The sequence below is a fragment of the Hemicordylus capensis genome, chromosome 2 (assembly GCF_027244095.1).
Source record: "Hemicordylus capensis ecotype Gifberg chromosome 2, rHemCap1.1.pri, whole genome shotgun sequence".
NCBI lineage: Eukaryota > Metazoa > Chordata > Lepidosauria > Squamata > Cordylidae > Hemicordylus > Hemicordylus capensis.
In genome coordinates, this window is record NC_069658.1 from 241,312,481 (window position 1) to 241,338,752 (window position 26,272).

The 26,272-nt window shown below is 48.3% G+C and overlaps 2 protein-coding genes across 2 annotated transcripts in view; both read right to left on the minus strand.

The window, feature by feature from the left end:
• Positions 1-6,415: 6,415 nt before the first annotated feature.
• LOC128347578 (zinc finger protein 721-like) overlaps positions 6,416-26,272 on the minus strand; it is a 79,096-nt gene continuing 59,239 nt past the window's right edge. The window contains 1 exon segment of the mRNA XM_053302531.1: positions 6,416-10,253. Within this exon segment, the coding sequence (XP_053158506.1) occupies positions 8,433-10,253 (1,821 nt within the window). The 3' untranslated portion in view covers positions 6,416-8,432.
• LOC128347559 (zinc finger and SCAN domain-containing protein 12-like) lies at positions 10,464-23,356 on the minus strand. Its single transcript, XM_053302518.1, has 4 exons — positions 22,165-23,356; positions 21,819-21,945; positions 19,626-19,699; positions 10,464-10,576 (listed from the first exon to the last, which is right to left on the minus strand). The coding sequence occupies exons 1-4, from the start codon at positions 22,552-22,554 to the stop codon at positions 10,526-10,528; spliced, it is 642 nt and encodes a 213-aa protein (XP_053158493.1). The 5' UTR covers positions 22,555-23,356; the 3' UTR covers positions 10,464-10,525.

A 26,272-nucleotide genomic window follows, 5' to 3' on the forward strand; every position in this document is an offset into this window, starting at 1 on the left:
TCGGAAAACGGTGTGTTAACTCCCAGTCCTTACCAGGACTATGACATTGAACTGAAACTCTCCCCCACCCACACCGCCCCCGCCACCACCACCAGGGTAGCATCTACGCGAGAGGTAGAAATGCAACAGATACAGCTTCCCGCGTGGAAGCACCAGGATGCGCTTTGCCTGTTGAATTCCTGCCTCTCACGTTGTTCCCATCTGATTCTATACTGAGGTGCATTGGTGGTGGCACCGACTCCAGATCCTCACTGCAAGGGAATGCCCCATAGCCCTGTTTTCCTCTTCAACATCTGAATGTTTCTTAATCGAGCCTAATATATATTTGAGAGAGAGGGTGGGTGGTGGTGGAACACTGTCAGAAGAGTGAGCATGCTCAGTTCATAGGAACATAGGATGCTGCTATATACTGAGTCAGACCCTTGGTCCATCTAGCTCAGTATTGTCTACACAGACTGGGTGGCGGCGGCATCTCCAAGGTTGCAGGCAGGCATTTCTCTGAGCCCTTTCTTGGAAATGCCAGGGAGGGAACTTGGAACCTTCTGCTCTTCCCAGAGGAGCTCCATCCCCTGAGGGGACGTTCTTACAGTGCTCATATTTAGTCTCCCATTCAAATGCAACCAGGGCAGACCCTGCTTAGCTAAGGGGACAAGTCATGTTTGCTACCACAAGACCAGCTCTCCTCTACCGTACAGCATCACTGCCTACGTTATATGGCTGTATAAGGCTCTGACAAGATAATGCAAAATGTTTTGAACGATCTGAAGAAGCACTGTACTACCATTACAGTACTTAAGAACAGTGCTTCCTTGAACACCTCTGAGTGTATGACCAAGAAGACCACCCAAGCCTTTCTTTTCTTTTCCACCCCATCCATCCTTCCTTCCTTCCATTCAATGGCACCTGGGTTTAAACCCTTGTTTCATGTTAATCTCCCCCCTCCTCAATCCCCCAACAAGGTGATACTAAACCACTTGCCAACAGAGAATGCCTACTTGCCTATAGCCAACAACAGTTTGATGTTTTGATGTTTGTGAACTGCCCTGAGCTATTTTGTAAGGGTGGTCTAAAAATCAAACAAACAAATAAATTAATTAATTAATCGAAAACCTAGGAATGTCAATAGGGAACAAAAGGAACATCACTGCTTGACATGTCACTAGGGAGATCACCGCTTGCCAATAGGGAATACTAGATCACTGGAACAGTAAAGACCTCCACTTACCAATAGGGAAGAACAGGCAGATCACTCTTTGCCAATAGGGAGCAACAGAAGAGCCTTCCTTGCCAGTAGGGAACAATAGAGAACAGAGCATTGGTTTTACTTACCGTGAAGGCTTCTTCTGGTTGCTGGGGCCAGGGACCCATGGTTCTCGAGTGTTGTGGTAGTAAGGGCCAAGTCCCGTTCTCCCTCTGGGAGAGATTTCGCTTGCAGCAACAAATTGTCTATACTGTATATGCAAACAGATGAATCCCTTTCTGACGGAGTTGCGCCACCAGACGCGAGGGGCTGCTGACAGGCCGGAGGGGAGTGCTGAGTATTGAAAATGCCTCCCAGCATATTTAAACCGAAGGTACTGCCCTGCTTTCTGGGTGTATAGGAAGATACAGGTAGGCCTCCCTTAAATCTATGGACGCCAGCACATCCAGTTGAAAGAGTGCCTCTGAAACTGCTCTTAGAGTTTCCATCTGGAAATGAGTTTTGCGGACCCATCTGTTCAAAAATTTTAAGTCTAAAACAGCTCTCCTTGAGCTGTCCCTTTTTGGGATGGTAAACAGGATAAACTCCCTCTCCCTCCTGTGCCAGTGGCACTGACTCCACTGCCCCGAGGTGTTGGATCGCCTGGACCATCGGCAAATGCTTTGAGAATGCTTTTGACCTTGGAGTGGGGATAAAGTGGCAGTGGGGAGAGGAGTGAAACTCTATCCTGTAGCCATGATGGATCAGCTGCAGAACCCAGTTGTCTGAGGTTGCATCTTCCCAGGCTGGGGCAAGGTGAGACAAATGCTCTCCAAGGCTGACATGCTTCAAGTCATTGTTGTGGCTTTTGCTGCTTTGACTGAGCAGCTTGCTGTTTGTAGGTACCAAACCCTCTAAAGGGTGCTCTCTGACGATTCCAAGATCCCCTCTGGAATTCTGTATCTCTGTCCTGGCCTCGGGAGGGCTGGAAGCTATGAAAAGGCGGATTGTATTAGAAGGGCCTTTTGAAAGGCTGTTTATCAGTCTTTTTATTGGTTGAAGGCATCGTCTTTCGCTTATCAGACGACTCTACACGAATGTCTTGTAGGGCAGAGTAACCAAAAAGCTTCTTGCCATCGTAAGGGACGGTGGCGAGATTAAGCCTAGAGGTAGAATCAACTGTACAACTTTGAGCCACAAGTGGCGTCTGCCAACAACTGAGGAAGCCGCCACTTGCGCTGAGAATCTAATCGTATCAAGAGTGGCATCGGCCATAAAGGCCTGTGCTTTCTGGATCTTTAATAGTTGCTGTCTCATCTTAACTGGGTCCCCTGGAGGATCACTCAGAAGACTGACCACCCATAATAAGGAGGCGTGGGCTGCCATGGATGCTGCTGCTGTTGATCACCAGGGACGCGTTCTCATGACACAATTAAATGACAGCTTGGCTTTCTTGTCAGCTATGTCTTTTAAAGAAACCTCACCCTCTCGAGATACCAGGGAACCCGACACCAATTGCGAAATCTGGGCATTCGCATTTGGCGTCCTCAACATATCTGTAGTGGTTTGCTGAAAAGAATAAAATTTGTTAGCCACGGACGTAGCCTTGCGGTTGGAAGCTGGTGTCAACCATTCCTGTTTGACTACATCCACAAACAACTCTGGCATGGGCATCAGCATGTCCTTGGGGTGTGCTCTAGGAAGACCAAGTCCCCTTTGGCGGAAGAGTCAGAACTCTGCCCAGCCTCTGATTTCAGTCCCGTTGTATTAATAATTCTGGACATCAGTGGGCTGAAGTCCTCTGCCACAAAGAGGCGCTGTGACACCGAGGCATCATCAGTGTCCTCCCCTCCAGACCATTCCCCATCATCCTTGTCTAATGGAGTCTCTGGATCCAGATCAAAACCTCCCTCTGCCTTAATTGAGTCTTCAGGGTCAGAAGGCAGATTAGGCCTCTCTTGAGTTTGCAATGACTTTTTTCCGAGGTGCAAGTAAACCCCTAGGTCCCCCAGAGTCTGATCAGAAGCATCAAAGGAATGGTCCCGTGCCACCTTGCCAGCCAACTTGCCGGGCTCACTATGCTTACGCTTGCTTTTGGCTTTCTTGAGAGAAGGACTGACAGGCTCGCTAGATGAGGAGCTCACACTGGGTGACCTATGCCTTTGCCCCTTTTTGGATCTCTTACTCCTCTTAGGGGGCCTAACCTGGTAAATGGTGTCAATGACTGGATTGCAAAACCATGCTTGCCACTCAGGTGGCACAGACTTTGGTAAAACAGCAGGGTTAGAACTGGATTCTTTAGGCCCAGTCTCTGCAGCAGACTCCCCCTGCTGGCCAAACACCATAGTCACAGTCTTAGTCTTTTCCCGCCCTTTTTAGAGACTGTCTCCCTTTTACATTACCGGCTCCTTTAGGTAAAATGGAGGGATTCTTCGCAACCGTTGCCATCTTAGGAACAGAAGATGACTGTGATGACCTCACTGCCCTCCCGGTCAGGTTGCTAGCCAGCTCGCCAATCCGCCTAATCTCTTCAGAGGTTGGTAGGGTGTTGGCTATAGGGAGCCTCCAAAAGCGCTCTTCACAGCCTCTTGAAGCTGCCTGAAGCAGCTTGGTGCGCCGGGCCATGGTAGCACAAGTCTCACGGTCCAACGGCGGGAGACTCAACGCGGCACCTTTGACGATCAGGATCGGCGGCTCGAGGGTGGCTGTCACCGACGCAGGAAAATTAAGTCCTTCCAGAGGGGACTCCGTGGCCAATAGATGAACTACGGCCGATTTCGGACCGCCAACTCACTACTGGCAATTTTTTCAGGTGGTTTTCAGGAGGTCGGGAAAGTGGCCTTGCTATGCAGAGCTTGCAGAAGCAGCAGGGGCGTAACTACTATTAGGCAAGGGGAGGCGGCTGCCTGGGGGCCCCCACGCCTTGAGGGGCCCCCCAGAGGCAAGTCACATGACTATATATTGTGAAGTGTGTGTGTGTATCAGCGAGGGGCCCATTTTAAAATTTTGTCTCCGGGCCCACTCCAGCCTTGTTATGCCCCTGTGCAGCAGCCTGCGCGGATGGCGCCTACAAACAGCCCTGAAGCCTCCCAGGCTGAAAACACTCAATCTCTTCCCCTTGTTGGAGAAATTGCTCTGTACCTCTCTGCCTGGCTCCAAGAAACGGAGAGGAAAGAGGAGACGAGGGGGAGAGGACGGGGGGGGGGAAGAGAAACGGATGAAAGGGTGTTTTTCTTTTCCCCCATTCCTTTCCTTTTTGTTGGCGGGGGGTGGGGGGTAATAGCAAGTAATAAGGAACAGGGACAGAAAAAAGGATTTGGAGAGCAGAATACTGTAGTTAGGAAGTCAATTAGAGAAGTAATATCAGCAGAAAATTGAGAGAGCTAGAAAGATGCTGCCTTGGAGCTTGCTGAGGACAGAAAGAACTGGGGTGAGGTTATCTCCCTCAGGCTCTAGTGGGCGTGGCTTAGATTTTTTAACTATTTACTTTCTTTCCTGCCTGGAGCTCCTGAGAGAGGATAACCCATGAGATGTCCCTGGCCTCAGCAACCGAGAACAATGGTTCCCTATCGGCAAGCAGTGATCTCCTATTATTCCCTCTTGGCAAGCCATAATCTTCCATTGTTCTCTATTAGCAAGCAGTGATCTCCTTGGGTTCCCTATTGGCAAGTGGTGATCTTGTTGGAGTCCACATTTCTCAGGGCTATTTTTTCAACCCCCAGTTGTGTGTCAAATGTCAAGCTGCGATTGGAAGCTGGTTTGTTAAATTTGGGAGTCCTCTGCCTGGATTTATATTTTCAACTTCTGGCTGAAATTGATCCCCACCCCCCACTCTGGCTTAGCTCCCATAATCTTTAAGGATGAACACCCCTCTGACTGGACCCACTTAATCACCGAAGGTATACGGACTGTCAATAGAATTCTACCCCGCCCCCAGGCTATGATAATTCCAGAGTGATCCATAAACAGCGTATTATTGATATGGAACACTAGATAGATTTAGGTACGGCATCAAGCTACAGGTGGCATGGAGCAGTTAAGCCCTTGCAAAACATGACTAAACTAGCTGACCTCGCACAGAGCATCTGTGCAGTTGTGAACTGAGCCTGTGACATCCCCCCACAGCTCACTCCCTCTCCCCCCGCAGCTCGCTCCCTCCCCCCGCAGCTCGCTCCCTCCCTCTCCCCCCACAGCTCCCTCCCTCTCCCCCCGCAGCTCGCTCCCTCCCTCTCCCCCCACAGCTCCCTCCCTCTCCCCCCACAGCTCGCTCGCTCCCTCTCCCCCCGCAGCCCGCTCGCTCCCTCTCCCCCCCGCAGCCCACTCGCTCCCTCTCCCCCCCACAGCCCGCTCGCTCCCTCTCCCCCCCGCAGCCCGCTCGCTCTCCCTCCCCCCCACAGCTCGCTCGCTCTCCCGGGCCATTCCTCACTGCTGCCACCACCATGGCCACTCATTCCCCTCAGGCTGCTGACAGGCCCAGGCCCGTCCCTTGCCTGCCTGCCTCCCTCCGCCAATGGCCTCGGTAGCCCCAGACAGTAGCAGTGGTTGACTGGGCCCTTCCTTGCTGCTAGTGCTGCCCTGGCCACGCATTCCCCTCAGGCTGCTGACAGCCTCAGGCTCGTCCCTTGCCCTTCCTTCTGTCTCTCTTCCTCTTTCCTTCTTTTTCTCTTTCTCTCTCCTCCACTCGCTCTTCCCCACTCTTTCTTCCCCCTCCCTTCACGGTTTTCCTCTCCCTCCCTCCCTCCCTGAGTTAACAGATTTTGTTCATTTTGTTTCCTCATTTAATTCACACAACAGCATTCTCCTTTTCCTGAAGGGGCTCCTTCCTCCCTCAGGACCCATCTTTTTGCAGACCCCTGCCTGCTATCTATCTATCTATGGATTCCTCTCTACAATCAAGAACATCTTCTGACCAGTAACAGTTGCATTCCAACTGACCTTAACCATCATAGGCTCTTCCTCCTTATCTGCATAGGGAATCCCCACTGCCCAATCACCACAGTGCCACAGGCTCCTCCTCCCTATCTGCATATGGAATCCCTACTGCCCAATCACCATGGTGCTTCTGCTCTCACAGGCTCCTTCTCCCTATCCGCATATGGAATCCCCACTGCCCAATCAGGTGCTTCTACTTGCAAACTCTGTCAGCCAATCGCTTCCTTTCTACCACATCCCCATGCATGGTCCATCTTGGAGAATTAATAATATAGATGAATTGGAATAGGAATGCTCAAGAAGTCAATCAATCAACCCCAATTTTATATGGTAGACATATCTGAGGAAAAATAACACACCAACTTAATGTAAAAAAGTACATGCAAATGTAACAAATAATCTTCCACAACATATATGGTCCATTTTAACACTTAGGTGTGATCAAAACAGTTCTTATCTTGTAGTCCAGATAGTCCACAAGCAGGGTTCAATACCAGTTGAGTAAGATGAAGAGAATACTTCTCATCGTTGTGCAGCAATGCATTCCCATTCTCAGTCCCTTAGGAATGGAGGGGATATTTGTAATCCAACCATGTAGTTCGAAGAATGACAGATTTTCCGAATATTACCTTGTGTTACTAGTTTTATACAAGGATTTTCTGTTTCATAACAAACTGTTACTTCATCAGATTACAACCATTGTAGGTATAAGACAAGCATGTCTCCACAGGCGTTGTAGATAAGAAACCATGGGAAGACAAGGCAGTTGTGATTAGAAGGCTAAATTATGCTGTGTTTGTACCTACAATGGTTGTAATCTGATGAAGTAACAATCTGTCATGAAACAGAAAACCCTTGTATAAAACTAGTAACACAAAATAAAACAAACTGCCTGGCTGAAAAAATGTGTCTTAAGGGATCTTTTGAAGGATGGCAAAGATGTTAAACCACAAATGTCTATAGTAGGCCTGCTCAAAGTAAGCCCCACAGCTGTTTTTGGACTACAGCTCCCATAATTTAAAGTTAATGAAGTTAACCTACTTCACAGGGTTGTTGTGAGGAGAAACTCAAGTATGTAGTACATTGCTCTTGGCTTGGCCGCTCTTGGAATAGCGGGATATAAATGTAAAAATAAATTAAAAAATAAAAATAATCACCAGCCACGGTGGTCCACGGTTAGGGATTATGGAACTGTAGCACAACATCTGCAAGAGAGCAGAAGTTCAGCAGCCCTGGTCTACAGGGAGCACATTGCACAACCTAGGAGTGACAACAGAGAAGGCTCACTCCCGTCACCGCCAGATGGGCCAGCAGCATCTAGAGACGGACCTCTCTCGATGTGTGATGGGGATCATGCAGAAGTAGGTGCTCTCCTGGGTAACCTGACAATACACTGTTTACAGCTTTAATGGTAATCAACAACACTTTGTATTTGGCCGAGAAACCCATTAGTAGCCAATGCAATTGCTTTAAAACAGTCATAATAAGGTCTCCCTGGGACATCCCAGAGACCCATCTAGCTGCTGCATTTTGAGCCAATGGAAGTTTCCAAACGATGTACAAGGGCGTAGAGCGCATTGCAGTAGTCAAGCCTTGAAATCACCAGTCTAGATCTCACTGGGATGGTAAAGCTGAGATTAACAACTTCTGCCAGCTGACATGAATGAATGTATGTTGAACCCACATACTTGGCACACTGGAAACTAAATGGCAGGAAGACGCATTCTAAATGTAGCCTCCTTCCCAACATGCAAACATTTCTTTTGCGCGATAGTCAGTAACTCATGTGTGTGTTTGTGTGTAAGTGAGAAAGAGTTCTGTGCGCACACTGACTTGATGCTGCTGCCCAGGACAAAACTCTTTCCGCTCACCAATTCTAAACATGAGAGGAAACACTGCTGCCCACCACAGCTCCTCTGTCCCCACCCTTCTTTTTTCGGAAGTGGTGGAGAGGAGAGGGGTGGCTAGAAGGTCTCTGCTCCAATCTCCTCTAAAATATCTTTGGGAAGGGGAAGGGAGAGGGAAGCTCTATCTACATTAAAAACATGTATATCCTTCCAGGTGTGAATTCTTTCATCTTGTGTAACATGGGAGTTAAGATTGAAGCTCTTTCCACACTACAGGCATTTGTATCAGTTTTCTAATCTGTGAATTCCTTGGTGTTTTGCAAGGACTGATCTCTGACTAAAGCTCTTTCCAGACTCCAGGCATTTACATGGTTTCTCTCCTGTGCGGATTCCTTGGTGATTCTTAAGATCTGAGCTCCAACTGAAGCTCTTCAATTCCTGTGTGAATTCCTTGGTCTTTCTTAAGATTTGAGCTATGAATGAAGCTCTTGAATTCTTGTGTGAATTTCTTGGTGTTTCTTAAGACGTCCTCTTTGACTGAAGCTCTTTCCACACTCCAATCATTTAATTGGTTTCTCCCCTGTATGCATTACTTGGTGTTGTCTAAGATGTGAACTGTTATTGAAACTCTTTCCACACTCCAAGCATCTAAATGGTTTCTACCCTGTGTGGTTTATTTGATGGCTCCTAAGACCTGATCTCCGACTGAAGCTCTTTCCACACTCCAAGCATCTAAATGGTTTCTCTCCTGTGTGACCTCTTTGATGTCTTCTAAGATGTGAACCCTGATTGAAGCTCTTTTCACACTCCAAGCATCTAAATGGTTTCGCTTCTGTGTGGATTATTTGATGGCTCCTAAGACCTGATCTCTGACTGAAGCTCTTTCCACACTCCAAGCATCTAAATGGTTTCTCTCCTGTGTGAATTTTTTTATGTTGTCTAAGATTTGAGCTCTTATGGAAGCTCTTTCCACACTCCAAGCATCTAAATGGTTTCTCTTCTGTGTGGATTATTTGATGGCTCCCGAGAGCTGATCTCCGACTGAAGCTCTTTCCACACTCCAAGCATCTAAATGGTTTCTCTCCTGTGTGAATTCGTTGATGTCTCCTAAGATCTGCCCTCCGAATGAAGCTCTTACCACACTCCAAGCATGTAAATGGTTTCTCTCCTGTGTGAATTTTTTGATGTTCTCTAAGATGTGAACCCTGACTGAAGCTCTTTCCACACTCCAAGCATCTAAATGGTTTCTCTCCTGTATGAATATTTTTATGTTGTCTAAGATTTGAGCTCTTATTGAAGCTCTTTCCACACTCCAAGCATCTAAATGGTTTATCTTCTTTGTGGATTATTTGATGGCTCCAAAGACCTGAACTCCGACTGAAGCTCTTTCCACACTCCAAGCATCTAAATGGTTTCTCTCCTGTGTGGATTATTTGATGTTGTCTAAGATTTGAGCTCTTATGGAAGCTCTTTCCACACTCAAAGCATTTAATTGGCTTCTCCTCTGTATGCATTCCTTGGTGTTGTCTAAGATGTGAGTTCTGAATGAAGCTCTTTCCACACTCCAGGTATTTAAATGGTTTCTCTCCTGTGTGAATTCTTTGATGTTCTCTAAGATGTGAACTGTGATTGAAGCTCTTTCCACACTCCAAGCATCTAAATGGTTTCTCTCCTGTGTGTATTTTTTGATGTTTCCTAAGATGTGAACCATTATTGAAGCTCTTTCCACACTCCAAGCATCTAAATGGTTTCTCTCCTCTATGAATTTTCTGATGTTCTCTAAGATTTGAGTTCTTATTGAAGCTCTTTCCACACTCCAAGCATCTAAACGGTTTCTCTCCTGTGTGAATTTTTTGATGTTGTCTAAGATTTGAGCTCTTATTGAAGCTCTTTCCACACTCCAAGCATCTAAACGGTTTCTCTCCTGTGTGAATTTTTTGATGTTGTCTAAGATTTGAGCTCTTATTGAAGCTCTTTCCACACTCCAAGCATCGAAATGGTTTCTCTTCTGTGTGGATTATTTGATGGCTCCTAAGACCTGATCTCCGAGTGAAGCTCTTTCCACACTCCAAGCATCTAAATGGTTTCTTTCCTGTGTGAATTCTTTGATGTCTCCTAAGATTTGAGCTCTGAATGAAGCTCTTTCCACATTCCAAGCATATAAATGGTTTCTCTCCTGTGTGAATTCTTGTATGGTTCTTAAGAGTTGAGCTCTGACGGAAGCTCTTTCCACACTCTAGGCATTTAATTGGTTTCTCTCCTGTATGAATTCCTTGGTGTTCTCTAAGATGTGAGTTCAGACTGAAGCTTTTTCTACACACCAAGCCTTTAAATGGTTTCTTCTCCCTTCTCTTCATTCTCCAGTGATATTTAAGCCACAATTTATAACCAATGATTTTCTCACACGAGAAGGGCTTCCTCTTTTGCTTTCCCTTCTCTATTTCTTCTTGGATTGGTGTTTCTTGGCAGTCATCAGCATGAACAGGAGGAGATTCACTCTTCCTTTCTTGGTTTTCTTTTGTTGCTTTTCTTTGTTGTCCTTTCTTTTTACATTTTGCTTTTTCTACTAATGACCCGCATGCTTCTTCTTCAGTCTTGATTTTCCACTCATCACCTTCTAGGAGAGAGAGAGAGAGAGAGAGAGAGAGAGAGAAGCATAATATAGACTGCAGGTAGAAAAGAAGGGTCAATTCAAGCAATAAAGCCAGTGACAAAGCAGACTTCAGAACAAAAAGTAAATCCTGAAAACCATCTTCAATAATTGATATTAAATGAAGAATGGTGTGGTGAAGAATGGTATGGTGACCTATGGAAACTTGGATTTGGCTTCCCACCCAGTCGTGAAGTTGAATGGGTTGTTGTGAAGGAACCCTGTGCATGATGGGAGTTTGCATCTTATCCTAAACGCGGGAGCACCACCTTCCCAGCATCCACCAGACCTGCCCCACACCAATTCCCTAATCCAGTGGAGAGTGATGGCAGCCAGGGCCGTCCTTAGCTTCTGTCTCGCAGCTATCCTGAACGTCCGGCTTGGGGCTCTAATCTGTGTGGCTGAGGGAGCACGCACAGAGGTGTGGCTCTCGGCTCAGCCCCTTCCAGCAGCCACACAAAGCACAAGTCTCCCTGTGTGCTGGGATGGCTGCTGCATGTCGTGTCCCCCATGCCATCTTTTCCCCTGCAGCTACAAGTGTTGCTACCAAGACACGAGGAGGAAGTGAGGGCTGACTGCTGCAACATGATCCAGCCAGGCTGGAGAGGGCGGTGGCAGTAGTGGAACGGACAAGAAGGCTGCCGAGCAGACAGCTGTTTCTGCCCACCTTTCAGACTGCGCCTGTGCTCTGTGTGTGTGCACTTGCACTCGTGAGCCATCGCCACGCAGGACACACACGCACACACAGAAGGAGGCAGTAACAACCAGCAGGCAAGAGCCGCAGTTGACTGGAGCCAAGCAGCCGTCCTCAGGTCCCTCTCTCACCTCCCACTCAGCCCTCTTTGCTTTCTCTTTCTCCTTGCCCCCTTCCTCCTCCTCCTCTTCATCTCCCTGCTCATTTCTCTTTTCATCCTATTTGTGGTGTTACTGTTAGCTCCTTACTGGTTTTCCTTCCTCCTTTCTCTGCCCCTTGTGGGACTCCTCTGGAGTCAGTGTTTGGGCACAGCTTTTGGTTGCTGCTCTGACTGCTCTCTGGACCCCAACTGCCCCTTGCCCTTCTCCTGCACGCCCCATTGCTACATTCACAGCACTTTCCTCTTGGGGCTCCCCTCCCCCTTGCTCTTCCTCTCTTCTCTCCTCCCGTCTTTCCTTCCTAGTTCCAAATCTCTCTTTGATCCCTCTTCCCACCCGCCCTTTCCCCTTCTTCCCCCTTCCCTGCTGTCTTTTCTGACCTTCTTGCCTCCTCATATCTGCTGCCCCCCAATCAAACCCCATTCCTCTTTACCCCCCACCAACATTGCCCGAGCTCTTTTCCTCTTTCCGAGCATTCTGTGCTTGCAAAGCCCCTCTTTCCCCACTCATCACAGTGGAGGAACCAAAAGGCCACCTGAGGACAAGGAGGGGAACTCCACATGGGAAGAGGATGCTTTTAGAGAAAATTGGGCTGGAGCAGCATGCTACACATGCTTGCTGCTTGCTTGTGGAATAATGTGAGGTCTCTGTCGCTTGTAACATGAAAAGAAAACGTGGCCTTCTTCCCAGTTCGATTGAGCAAATGTGATACTTTGAGAAAGTAATAAGAAATGTGTAGTATGAGTTCTTGGATATTCTTGCATTTCATTTAGTGTTAGTTCCATTGAATTGTCTAATGGTGTAGTTATTATCAGTGCTTTTGGTGAAGATAAACCATTTCATATATGGGAAGACCTTATAGATCAAAATATGAAAAGAAAGGTGATTGTTTATGCTGGAAGTGAAGGACTTTGCGCTGTCTCATGTCTCAATGACAGAGAGGGACAGACTAGTGAGTCAGAGGGCTAGAGAGGTCAAGACATTGGTCATCCTTTCTCTACTGCTCTCACACTATCCCTTTAGTATGTAGATTTCTATTCTTAGGGACTTCCTGCCTGCCTGCCTGGCCACTTCCTCTTCCTTCTCTTTCCTTTCTTCTCTCTTGCAACATGCAAGCTTCTCTCTCTCCGTGCACCAGTGGCGGCTGGTGACTTCTGGGACTGGGTGGGTGCCAGGCAGGTGGGCAGAGCCAAAGTGGGTTGTGCAGTGGTGGAGCAAAAAACCAAAACACAATACTAACTTCTTTGGGCATATAGGAAGTAAAAGGTAAAGTTTTGTAAACCGCCCTGAGCCATTTTGGAAGGGCGGTATATAAAATAAATAAATAAATAAATAAATAAAATAATAAAGTTGTGCCATCGAGTCGGTGTCGACTCCTGGCGACCAAAGAGCCATGTGGTTTTCTTTGAGAGAATACAGGAGGGGATTACCATTGCCTCCTCCCATGCAGTATGAAATGATGCCTTTCAGCATCTTCCTATATTACTGCTGCCTGATACAGGAGTCTGGGAAACATAGCAGTGGGGATTCAAACCAGCAACCTCTTGCTCCCCAGGCAAGTTACTTCCCCACAGTGCCATTAGGTGGCTATGTCATTCCAAGGAACATACCTGTAAAAGCCTCTGCACTCAAGGACACCCATTTTCGGACAGTTATACAAACATGCCATGAGTACATGTCTGACTGTGCATGGATTTTCCCACATTCTCACTATGACACACACTTTGTCAGTACACAGGGCTGTGTGCTCATGTTCTCGGAGACCTTGTCACCAGCTACAGACATGTGTGCATGCAGTCCCATGAGCATGCACATAAACCAAAAGCCTATCTGGGCATGTAGATGCACATCCATGCTCATGAGAGCACACATCCATTCATACACATGCATGTTTTGTTCCACTCAAAGAGATCCACACAGTTCCTCAAACCTCTCTCTGCTAATCACTCAGCTTGGGGATTCTTGTGACCTGTTCCCCTTCACACACACACACACACACACCCATTTGCAAGAACTCAGTTTTAAGTTCTTGGCATTTTTGTTGATCTGTTCAGAGGGACCGCAGGACGATGGGAAGGTCATCCTTTTATGGACAAGTGGAGTTCAGCCTCACAGAACCAGTCGACTTCATTAAGTAAATTCCAAAGTGAGAGGAATTGCTCAGCAGAATCTACATCTGCCCATCCAGTTCCATGCATGAAGGGCCAGATGCGTCCTGCCTGTCCTATCACAGCTGTTTGGTGAATTATGCGCTGCAGCAAAACAGTTGCTCCTACTGCCCACCCCTCCCCACGGAGATCTGTGAACTCTCCCAAGAAAGGCCTTTTGCCTTCAGTCTTGTTCTGCAGATGAGAAGATTACTTGCGCCCCTTTGTCTGTGCCAGGCACTCTTCACTGTCTACAAACATCACAACAAAGTCTTTGAAGAAACACACCAGAAAGTTGGAAGTGCCTGAAGGCTGGGGAGAGTATATGCTCTCAGAGGGGATAAAGGGACTTTCCCAAGGCTATTAAGACAGTCCTGGTCAGAGAAGCATATCCAGAAGGTTAGAGGACATCATGAGTCTCTCCCTTTGTTGTCACACTAGTACCAGTGGTAGCCTACCACCCCCACCCCACTGTTTAAATATACATTGTAAGCTCCTTGAGGCAGGGAGCTGCGTCATATATGGAGTTACCCCAATTTTGCAGACTTTAAAGACAACCACTTCATGTGCAATTTAAAAATGAGTTTCTTGTGAATTTATTTGCAAAGCCTTATTTTGAAGCAAGTGTACAAAAATAGACTTTTGGTGGGGGAGCATGCTACAAGCACAAAGCAAAATAAAATAAAGTAGTAATGTTTAAAAGGGGAAACATGTTAAGAGAACCATTTTCTCATATTTTGCTATTTAAGCCATTGTGAGAACTCTGTTGCTAAAAAAGCAGCATATAAATATTTTTAATAAGGGCGGGCAAGGAGGCGGGGAGAGAAAGCAACACACAGAGACCAGAACAGATCCATTTTGTCAGAGCATTCCCCCGCCCCCCATTCTTTTCAAAAATTTTAATACTTTTGCACTAACTAATTTCCTCACAAGGTATACTGATGGGGAGGGTTTTTCTTACAAGTTTGCACTAGAATAGTTTTGGCATACTTTGAAAATGTTTTGTTGGTTGTTTTTTAAAGCATAAGAATTCTCTCTCACACAGAGGATGGGGCTTCTCTCCTATGTGCAATACACACACACGGTTCATGGGGGTGGCAGGGGGAGAACAAGCAACATGGTAGCTTGATCAAGGGGAACAAATCACACACACACACACACACACACACACACACACACACACACACACACACACACCAAACAGCAAGGGGTTTACTTTCAAACAGCAAATGTTTTACTTTCCTTCTTGGTTGGAGACCCTCAGTCAGCCAGCTACCTGGGCTCTGCAGTTCCATACAAATTCCAAGCAGGGGAGGACCACAAGACTCCAGGAGGACCAATAGGGCTGGGAGAAAAGTTAACCCTTTCTTGACTGTCTGCTCCTGCCGATCTCCAAGGCCTGCCTATGCATAGGCCTCTCTGGAAGCCTGGCCCACCTGCCACTTTTTACTATTTCAGAAATGCCTAACAGAGAGTTTTAAAATATTTATTGATCATTTCCCTCTCTCTTTTTACTTGTAACCCTGAATGCCTAGAAAACCATCTGTCTGGCTCTGCAGGTTTGGTTTATTTAAAAATGTTAAAATCAAACAAAAAAACCTACCAAAATGCTCTACAAGCCAAGTTGTTATTTCCACATAGTACTAGCATGAGGGGCTTATAATTATTTCTCACATTTGCAGCTTGCTCTTTCCAGGGGTGGGAGGGGCCATGCCTATTCCACTGTCCCGCATGAAGAAATTAGTGGGCTAAGTGAATGCGGCTGGGGTGGGGATGTGGCTTGGCAGGGCCCCAGAGTGTGTAACTAGGTAGGCGGGTGTAAGAAGCTTCTAAGCTACCCCTCCTGTTTTATAAATAAAACTGTCCAAATGATGATAGGAAATATCTGCAGACTGCAACTATAGGAAGATTAGATTCCCGATTTGTGAAATGATGGATTTTAAATCATGGTAGACCTGGCAGGAAATCAGTAATTATTGCAAGTTCATGATAATAAAAGTGCAAATAAAGCATGCATTTAGCAGGGGTGGCCCCTTCATGTGGTAGGGCAAAGTGATTGCTTCAGGTACAGACCTGAGGAGAGGTGTAAGGGGCTACCTACACGTTTTGTTTTGTGTCGATTAGTTCCTCAAAGGTGCCCAAACGCACATAATCCAACAATTACATAAACGTAACTCACATAATCTGAGGCTAAATAAACAAAATAAATGGTCTCTCAGCAAGCTCTTCTCTCAGCACACTGTCCAAGAGTGAACAAAATGGCGATTGTTGCTCTCTTCCTTCAGAGACTAGAACAAGGACTGATCCCGGCCACACTGATTGCTAGTCAGAGGCAGAGGGAGCTGTCAATCAGTATATCCCCTGGTGGCACAGTGGTAAAACTGCCACCCTGTAACCAGAAGGTTACAAGTTCGATCCTGACCAGGGGCTCATGGTTGACTCAGCCTTCCATCCTTCCGAGGTCGGTAAAATGAGCACCCAGAATGTTGGGGGCAATATGCTAAATCATTGTAAACCGCTTAGAAAGCTCCGGCTATAGCAATAGCAATTACATTTATATACCGCTTTATAGCCAGTAGCCAGCGGTATATAAATGTAAGTGCTATTGCTATTGCTATAGGGCTATTTGAATTCAGCCCATCTTTTGACAACAAAGGCAAGCCATGGGATTGCCTCCTGCCCTATGAACACTGTTATTTGAAAATTTCGTGTGCTCTTATAGGTGTTTAAGGAATTTTACTACCAGCGCCCACTATATGTCAACACTGCAGGCTTGCAAGCTACAGACAGGGAAGTGCAGGGCTGCAGTGACTGAGTCAGTCAGACCTAAAATGCTGGCAGAGGACAGAATGGCTGATAATTATTATTGTTTTTGGACCATTTTTATTAGTTTCTTTGGACATTTTTGGCCTTTTGAGGGGGTGGGTGTTGCCCACCCTGCCCTAAGGGAAGAGCCTCCACTGCCCTACACCATGGGTGCAGAGATGCACAATCTATCTGCACCCAGCTATATAGACAGATTAGAGATCCTATCTCTCCACTTTACTATCTAGAATGGAGTTCACTAATAAATACACCTTATATTTATTTGAAACTATGAACTGGCTTCAAGTTATTTTACTCTTAGCATACACGCATGCCTGGGCAGACTCCACTGTGTAGTGCCTCTGTGCACTCTGCTATATTAGAAGGGTATCTCTTACCAGAGAGAATTCCCAACAGTTTATATACGAGACAACTACACTAAATAATTTTAGAAGGACGCTGATAATATTACCAAGGATGGGGTCACACTTCCCCGGAAGGAAGAAGTACGCAGTCTGGGGGTGCTTCTGGACACAAACCTCTCCCTGGTGTCCCAGATTGAGGCAGTGGCCAGAAGTGCCTTCTATCAGATTCAGCTGATACGCCACCTGCATCCGTTTCTTGAGATAAACGACCTCAGAACAGTGGTACATATGCTGGTAACCGCCAGACTGGATTACTGCAATGCACTCTATGTGGGGCTGCCCTTGTGTATAGTCCAGAAACTACAATTGGTACAGAATGTATGGACACTTTTGTATGGTGTCCCTCAGGGCTCTGTATTGTCTCCGAAGTTGTTTAACATCTACATGAAACCGCTAAGAGAGATCATCAGGAGATTTGGTGCAGGGTGCTATCAGTATGCTGATGACACCCAAATCTACTTCTCCATGTCAACATCATCAGGAGCGGGCATAACCTCCCAAAATGCCTGCCTGGAGGTGGTAATGAGCTAGATGAGGGATAACAAACGGAGACTGAATCCAGATAAGACGGAGGTACTCATTGTGCAGGGTCGAAATTTGGGAGATGAGGTTGATCTGCCTGTTCTGGATGGGGTCACACTTCCCCGGAAGGAACAGGTACGCAGTCTGGGGGTGCTTCTGGATCCGAGCCTCTCCCTGGTCTCCCAGATTGAGGCAGTGGCCAGAGGTGCCTTGTATCAGCTTCAGCTGATACGCCAGCTGCGTCCGGACTGGATTACTGCAATGTGCTCTATGTGGGGCTGCCCTTGTGTGGGGCTGCCCTTTTGAACAACAGCTGGTTCAAAATGCGGCAGCTAGGTTGGTCTCTGGGTCATCTAGGAGAGACCATATTACTCCCCTGTTGAAAGATCTACACTGGCTGCATATAGGTTTCTGGGCAAAATACAAGGTGCTGTTTATTACCTATAAAGCCCTAACCGGCTTGGGCCATGGCTATTTAAGAGAACGTCTTCTTCGTTATGAACCCCACAGCCCACTGAGATAATCAGGAGAGGTCCGTCTGCAGTTGCCACCAGCTCGTTTGGTGGCTACTTGGGGACAGGCCTTCTCTGCTGCTGCCTCAGAGCTTTGGAACATGCTCCCTGCTGAAATAAGAGCTTCCCCAGCTCTGAAAACTTTTAAAAAGTCTTTAAAGACATAAATATTCACCTAGGCTTTTAATTAAAAATTGTTTTAACCATTTTAAAATGTTGTTCTAAAATTTAAATTGTTGTAATGTTTTAACTTTTTCTATGTCATTTATTTTGTTCTAACTACTGTGAGGTGTTTGGTTTTTTTGTCATTTATTTTAACTAATGTTTTAACTTTTCATTTGGTGCTTGTAAACTGCTCAGAGACATGAGTTTTGGGAGGTATAGAAGTTTGGATATGCAGAATGTGTTGATTTAACAAAGGGCATGGTTCGGCTGCAGCCTGCACAGCTTCACCCAATTGCCTCCAAAGCACTAATCCCAAACAGGGGTGCCAGCTGGCAGAGGGTCCCATCACAATGCCCAAAAAGCCAGTCGGTGATGCTGTGTTGCTTAAAGCAGAAAGCATCAGTCCGATGCCAGGAGGAAGCTGCTGTTCTCCCAGTTTGGCTTGAAATTCAAGTGGGAAAAGCAATCTTGGTCAAAATGTCAGCAGGGCTCAAACACAGGGAAGAGAAGCACTTTCTCAGAATATTCCACATCCTCCCAAGGCCAGCCAGCAAGAAACCCCTGATCTCAAAGCCTAACACTTCCAACAACAACACTTCCAACCACAGGCCGCTGGATAAGTGTTGCCCCACCCAGCAGAGAGGCCCCGCAATCCTGCCAGAAGAACACACCAAGAAGGAATGTTGGGTCTTGATAAAGGAAGAAGCAGCAGCCATTCCTGGAGAGTGAGGGAGCCTTACCCAGAGAGGCCACATTCTGCCTGTTCTCCTCCATGACTGCTCTGTGCAGGGCTCTTTGGTCTGCATCCAGCAGAGCCCACTCCTCCTCCGTGAAATGCACAGCCACCTCCTCAAAGGACACGGCATCCTGAAACAAGAACATGTTGGACTCACAGGTCAGAAAACAGACCCTCTCTCCCTATACACAGAGGCGCTCTAACCCTCGGACCTTGGGGACCCAGTCCAGTCCTCCAAGGTCCGGGGGGAGTCAGCAGCTTTGCCTGTTCTATGCATGCAGCTCCTTAACTCTTGCTGACTCTTGGACTGGCGCCTCTCCACAACTGAGACCGGTCACGCCTCTTCCACAAGAGCTGCCTCATCCGGCTCTAACTCATCTTTGACTCCCTGTGCGTCAGACCCACTCTCCTTTGCAACTTCTGGTCCTTGTCCACCTTCCTCTGCTGTTAGCTCTGTCTCCACCTCCAACTCCTCCTCGGAGTCTTCTGGCATGCCCATGACATCACCCCTCGGCCACGGTAAGAAATTTTAAAAGAGAAAAAAAAGGGGGTGGGGGGAAACCAGCAAAGGTTTGGCAGAGCAGGCTCCCCAAAGAAGGTTTCAAGTGGCCTCACACCAGGCAGGGGGGCGGCTAGCAGTTGGGTGGTCTGGGCGCCCAAATTACCTAGGTGCGCTCCTGCCCATACACAAATCTCTGAGGAAAATTAAAAATTAAAATGAAGCAGCTAAGGGTCCTCTGGCAGGATTCATGGCCTCTTGGCCTCCATAGTGGGCAGATTAGAGAGAGGCAGATATTATTTCAGGCTCAGAGAAAGGCACCTAGGCTGTCCCCCAGATGATCCCTCTCCTACCTGATCTGGTTGTGCAGAAGCCTCCACAAACAGGAGCCATGATCTTGTCACCACCTCCAGTGATGTTCCATGAACTAAGGGAGACAAAAGCGATCCTTTTTTGTTGAGCAATAAAATGTTACATTAGGAAGCGTCACTGCCCTGCAGGTTTGATGGGCAGAGCAGCACATGGGGGATGAGATCTGGAAGTGTTGTTTGCTTCTGTCCCTTCCCTGCAAAAGCACTGATCCCATGGACATGTTTGTTTGCTTTATTTATTTATCTATGTAAACTGCTTTGAGAACTCTGGTTGATGAGCAGTATATAAATACTATAGTAGTATTTTTTATCATTTCTTTATTTTTACATTTTATATCCTGCTCTTCCTCCAAGAAGCACAGAGCAGTGTACTACATATTTAGGTTTCTTTTCACAACAATCCTGTGAAGTAGGTTAGGCTGAGAGAGAAGTGACTGGCCCAGAGTCACCCAGGTAGTTTCATGGCTGAATGGGGATGTGAACTCGGGTCTCCCCGGTCCTAGTCCAGCACTCTAACCACTACACCACGCTGGCTCAGACTACAAGTAGTAGTAGTAGTCTGTACTGTGCCACACACATGGACATATTTTTGGCAGGGAGCAGCACCTTCATAAGCAGAGGAGCAAAATTCACTCCCCAGTCTCCTGTCCCGCATGCTGCCCTGCCCATTAAGCCTGCAGGGCCACTGCTCTAAAAGCTCCCTGCTCCAACGCAGCTCTGATCAGGTTGACAGTCCACTGTCCTTCCCATCAACTGTGGACCATAAAACAGGCTCACGCAGCACAACATCTGGCCTGCGAGGCCTTTTCTCTTGGCCCGCAACTCACCTCCTGAGCCCTCCGTGGGGCTCGCTTCCCCCCCGCCCCCACTCGCTTCTCCCCACCAGCTGCGGAGTCCCGAGTCCCTCGGGGCTGGGAGCTTCCTGGAAATCAGGGTGCGTTTGAGCCCTGAAGAAGATACAGGGCACATGTGTGGCCTCATTCAGTGCAGGCAGGTGCTCTGTATCTCTTTCAGGGCACACACAGGCCCTCCTTTCCAGGAAGCTCCCAGAAGCAGTGAAGGGCTCCGGAACTTGTGGGGAGAAGTGAGCAGGAGGAAGGGGAGGGAGCCCTATTGAGTACATACTTGTTGCTCGGCCAGTGGACGGAAGGCAAGTCGGCAGGCAGGCAGTCCTAAAGGTCCTGCACTGCCTCGCTCTCTCAGAGGCATGTGCCTGGGGCGGCTGCTGCCGGCTGAACCAGCAAAGAGAGCATGTGGGTGGGAGCTGGTGCTCTCCCTCCTGAGTCCCCCTGCCCTCCTGATGAGAATGATGGCACGCATGCACACTCCGTCTCCATCAGAAGGCATGTGCCCCCTCAGTCCCAGGCCCCGATGGAAGCGAGGGGAGCCAGGGCAGCAGAGAGAGGGGCCAGGCAGGGCTCTGCTCGTCTTCCCAGCCACTCGCCCTCCTTTCCAAGAAGCTCCCAGCCCCAACTGAAGGAGGACAGGGAGGCGTGGGAGTGGGGGAGGGCAAATGGAGCAACCGTGCCGAACGTGCCGCCTTGCCCTCGCTCCTGGGGAGTGGTGCCCCCACCTACGTTCCAACTGGATTCCTCAATTCCATTAATTCCTAAATTACAACTGGATTGAGAAATGAATGACTCTGCTTGGATTTCCACACCATCTCAGAGAGCTGCCCTGCCCCCATCACATTTGAGGTTATCCAATAAGGGTTTTGTTGCCTTAACTGTTTAGTTGCATATTTTGGGCAGTATAGAAATATTTTAAATAAATACTAAAAATAATGCTTATGAAGTTTAATCCAATATGATTTGATTCACCTTGGCCTGCAAGAGTTTCTACAGTTTCATTTTAATTCAATTAATTTTAATGAATTTCATTTTAATTTGATTTTATTCAATTAATTAATTAATATTACATTTTAATAATCAGTGACCTAAATTTAGGGTATAAAAATTGACCTCAGCCCCTGCACACCAAGTCATGGTTGCTTTCAGCCCAGCACAGCATTTGAGTTGTGCACCCCTGCTCTAAAGACTTCTCCAGCCTTGTGCAGGAGAGGCTAGAGACAAATGTCCCTAGAGACAAAAAGACTCATTTTGACCAAGAAGTCACCCTTTCTAGGCACATGGGATTAAGGGAGACCCAGCAGAAGTGGGATCCATTATTCCTTACCCAGTGAAGTGGTATCAGCATGAACCTCCTGAGAGCTCCCTCCTTGCAGCAGCTTTGGTTTGGGGTCTGATAGAGTCTTCTCTGCCTCAGAAACATAGAAGTTTGCTTCTGCTAATGGCCCCTGCACCTGAAAAGCCAACAGAAATCCCAGGCAGGGAAGGGGGAGGCAGGGTTTAGAAAAGGCAATGAAAGGGGTGGGTGATGGAGGGAGAAGAGTTAAGATACCTCCACCTGCAAGGGCACTGAGTGAAATCTGGGCAAATTACGGACATTTCTCCTTGCTTCTATGATTCTCCATTTCAATAAGCAGACTTAACCCTTAATTAATTTGACTTCTTTCTCTCACCTGCTGCTGGTCCTGCTTCTTGGCCTCTGCCTGGCTCAGGAGGAAACCTTCTGCCAGGGCCACTGCCTGCGAACTGGTCTCTGCTCCACATTCCCTCACCCAGGTCTCCACCTCTGGGGGCAGGATGGTCAGAAACTGCTCTAGGATCACGAAGTCCATGATCTGGTGTTTTGTGTGTTGCTCTGGTTTGAGCCACTGACGGCAAAGCTGGTGGAGTCGGCTGCACACCTGTCGGGGTCCCTCAACCTCCTGGTAGCGGAACTGCCTGAAGCACTGGCGTTGTACATCTGAAGGGAGTGTGTCCTCATGCAGGATTCCCTGCAGAGCCCTTTCCCAGAATTCCTCACTGCTCCCAGCCTTGATGGTCTCTGGGCCTCCTGAGTCTTGCATTTCCACCGCCAATTCTGTGCTCCATAGGCAGCCTCCAAGAAGGCCAAAGTTGTTTCACCAACAGACTGGTCCTTGCAGCAGGAACTGCTGTAATGGATGACGCCACTGAGTACTGCAAAGCAAAAACGTGGTTCTGTGCTAGAAGTAGGACACCCCCAAGTCGTGGAGGCATTTCACTAAGGAAAGGGAATTATCGGACCTCCTGACAGAGGCTTCCCTTTATAGAAAAGGAGCCAAATCTGAACGGCCCGAAGGAGGTTCCTTCCTTTGCAAGTCACAGACCAATGCAGCGCCTCCTCCCCGAAAAGGCTGGCTGTGTGTCCCCCGCTGCCCACAACAGCCTTCTCTCCCCCACCCCTCTTTTCTCCCCAAATATTCCAGCCAGATCTGCTTCTCCCCCTTTCCCCCTCCTCCAGGGACCACTGTCAGTCTTTCCCGTTAGGGTCCCGCAAAGCTATTGAGGGCAAGCAGCTGGAAAACTGGCTTCTGTCTCCTCAAAGCCTCCTCCTTTTGCACAGAAGCTTGTCTTGGCTTGGGAGGAACTGCAGAGGGATCATCAGCCCCACACAGGCCACCTCCCCATGAGCTGAAGTGGGGGGGGTGACTTGCTGGGGTGACTTTCTTCCCCCGCTTCTCACTTCCTGGGTTTTGCTCTTCCTTCCTGGGGGATTCCACCCACTCACTTCTCGTACAGATAGATGCTCCCCGCCAATGATTCCGGAACGAGTCCTCCTCTTTCCCAGGGAAGGGGGCGGGACAGGAAGAGACTGTGGCCAATCACGATCCCTTTTGCCCTCTCTGATTCACATCTCTCTCACCTTAACTCTTTGCTGGCATCTCCGTCGGCAGTCAAAGGGGGGCTTCCTACCGCCCTTTCTCTTCAGAAGAGAAAAAATGTTCACATCGAAAAAAGGCATGTTAACTCTCTGTCCTTACCAGGACTATGACGTTGGATTGAAACTCGCACCACCACCACCACCACCTGGGTAGGGATCTACGCGAGAGGTACTAATGCAACTGATACAGCTTCCTATGTGGAAGCACCAGGATGCACTTTGCCTGTTGAATTTCTGCTTCTCGCCTTGTTCCACCCCCCCACCCCCCGTTCTATCCTGAGGTGCATTGGTGGGGCGCACTCCAGATCCTCGCTGCAAGGGAATGCCCCATAACCCTGTTTTCGTTTTCAACATCTGGATGTTTCTTAGAGAGCAGGGGTGGGTGGTGGAACACAGAAGAGTGAGCATGCTCAGTACATCTACAGACTGGGTGGCAGCGGCTTCTCCAAGGTTGCAGGCAGGAATCTCTCTCAGCCCTATCTTGGAGATGCCAGGGAAGGAACTTGGAACCTTCTGCTCTTCCCAGAGGAGCTCCATCCCCTAAGGGGAAGATCTTATGGTGCTCACATGTAGTCTCCCATTCAAATGCAACCAGGGCAGACCCTGCTTAGCTAAGGGGACAGGTCATGTTTGCAACCACAAGACCAGCTCTCCTCTCCTAATTCAGTGTGTTGAGGGTAGTGCTGAACCTCACTTTAAACATATCCTCTGTCAACTGCGAAGGGAACCCAATGGTACCTCTAAACCTCTGTGCCCCTGGCCAGTGCCAGCTTGGCTACTGCCCTAAAGGGCCATGGGGCTTATAGGGTCACACTGGGGTTCCTAAAGGTGGGCACTCCGTTTAAGATCGTGCTCCATTTTGTTGCAGGTCCCACCTGCTGGGAGAAAGGCAAAATAAGTTTAGAGTGGGTCCAAGAGAATCCAGGGAGCACCAGCAGAAAAAGAGGGAGGATTCCAAAATGTACAAAAGGTCTGGAGCCTCGTCCATGCTTTGGCTGCTAATTCAGGAGACGAAGGAGCCATTTTTACATGAAATGTCTGTCCTAACCTGTCCCACTGTCACATTAGGATTCAGAATGTATTCTTTAAATATGCCAGAATGGTTGTTGTTGTTGATAAGGCTTGGCAGACAGCTATAGATAGATAGATAGATAGATAGATAGATAGATAGATAGATAGATTTAACTGTTAAATTTATACCCTGCCTTTCATTAAGAAAATCCCAAGGTGGCTCACAATAAAATTTAAAAATACGATTATAAACAAGACAAATTAAATATTGAGCTGAAAAGTATAAAAACAAATCTGATTTTAAAAAATAATGAATTGAAACACAAGCATAAAAACAGTACAAAATACAAGAAGCAGCAGTGGAGATAATAATATAAAAGCCTGGGTAAAAAGCCACAATTTGACATGCTTTCTAAAAACTGATGGAGACTGAGGAGCAGATACCCACCGGGAGAGCATTCCAGAGTCTGGGGGCATTAACAGAGCAGGCCCTGTCACGAGTGCACGACAGCCTAGCCTCCCTCATTGTCGGCACCTGGAGCAGAGCCCCCTCAGATGACCTCCTCAAGCGGGCAGCAGCCCTTGGGAGCAGGCGGTCCCTCAGGTACCCCGAGCCGAAACTGTTAAGGGCTTTAAAGGTCAAAAACAGCAACTTGAATTGGACCCGGAAATGAACTGGCAGCTAGTGCAACTCTTTCAGAATGGGTGTGATGTGCTCCCACCAGGCAGCTCCAGATAAAACCCTAGCTGCCGCGTTTTGCACAAGCTGCAGTTTCTGGATATTCATCAAGGGCAGCCCCACGTAGAGCACGTTACAGTAATCCAGTCATGACATGATTAAGGCATTGGTAACCGTGGCCAGATCTGCCTTCTCGGAGGCTGTGTGAGGACAACTCCCTGGGTTATCATCCCATGCTCGCTCCAGGGCAGGACGTATGCTAATTAGAAAGCTATAAAAGGAGCCGAATGGTAACCCCACCCGTTCTTTTCGTCCTGCTAGCTCCAGGAAAGGACTCTCAGCCTTGCTTCAGCTTGTTCTCCTTCCTTCTTGCCTCAGATAAGTCCTCTCTCAATTGCTCCTACTCCACTCCTGGTTTTCTCTTCAGCCTCACTTCTGACCTTATTAAAAAAACAACCCCAAAAACCCTCTTTCGCTTTCAAGCTCTTCCTTCTCCTCTTGCCCCATCTCCCCTCCAAGCCCTCCTACTGCGCCTCGCTCTGTCCTTTCCCTCCTTCTGCCATGGAGCCGAGCAGAGTGCCTTGCTTGCAGGGCCTTAGGCCCAGAACCGAGAAAGCAAGGGCGCAAACGGTGAAAGCAGAGTGCTCCGCTGCGAGCGCAGCCGCCGTCAAGCATGCCTCAGCCGCGCCCAGGACCACCGCGTCCCCTCCAGGCGAAGGGCCATCCACGGCACTGCTCCCCACAGCAGGAGTGGGCGCCTCGAAGAAAGACCAGCACGCCGCCGCGGCGTGTGCGGGCGCACACAGCGACGGCCGCCATTTTGACTCGGCCTTCAAGGCCGATGTGGACCAGGCGAGGGCCCAGTGGTGGTGCAGGAGGGCCCAGGTGCTGGAAGCTTTTGCGGCGGTCCGTTCCTCGGAGGCCACCGGCTCGTCGGAGGAGGAGTCCACGGCCCAAGCTGCAGAGAGTGAGCCGGAGCGGCAGTCCCCAGGGGGCGCGGGGTTAACTCAGGGTCGCCTCCAACCCCCTCCTTTATCATCGGGACAGGCTTTGCTGGGGGATAGCCCCCCCCTTCTCCCACCCTCCTTGAGCCTGTTGGGCAGGCCCTGCCGGGCAACCAGGTTGCCTCCGCCCCCTTCACCCCTGTGGCGCCAGGGGAAGACATGCCAGAGGCCTGGAAGCTCTGGATCAA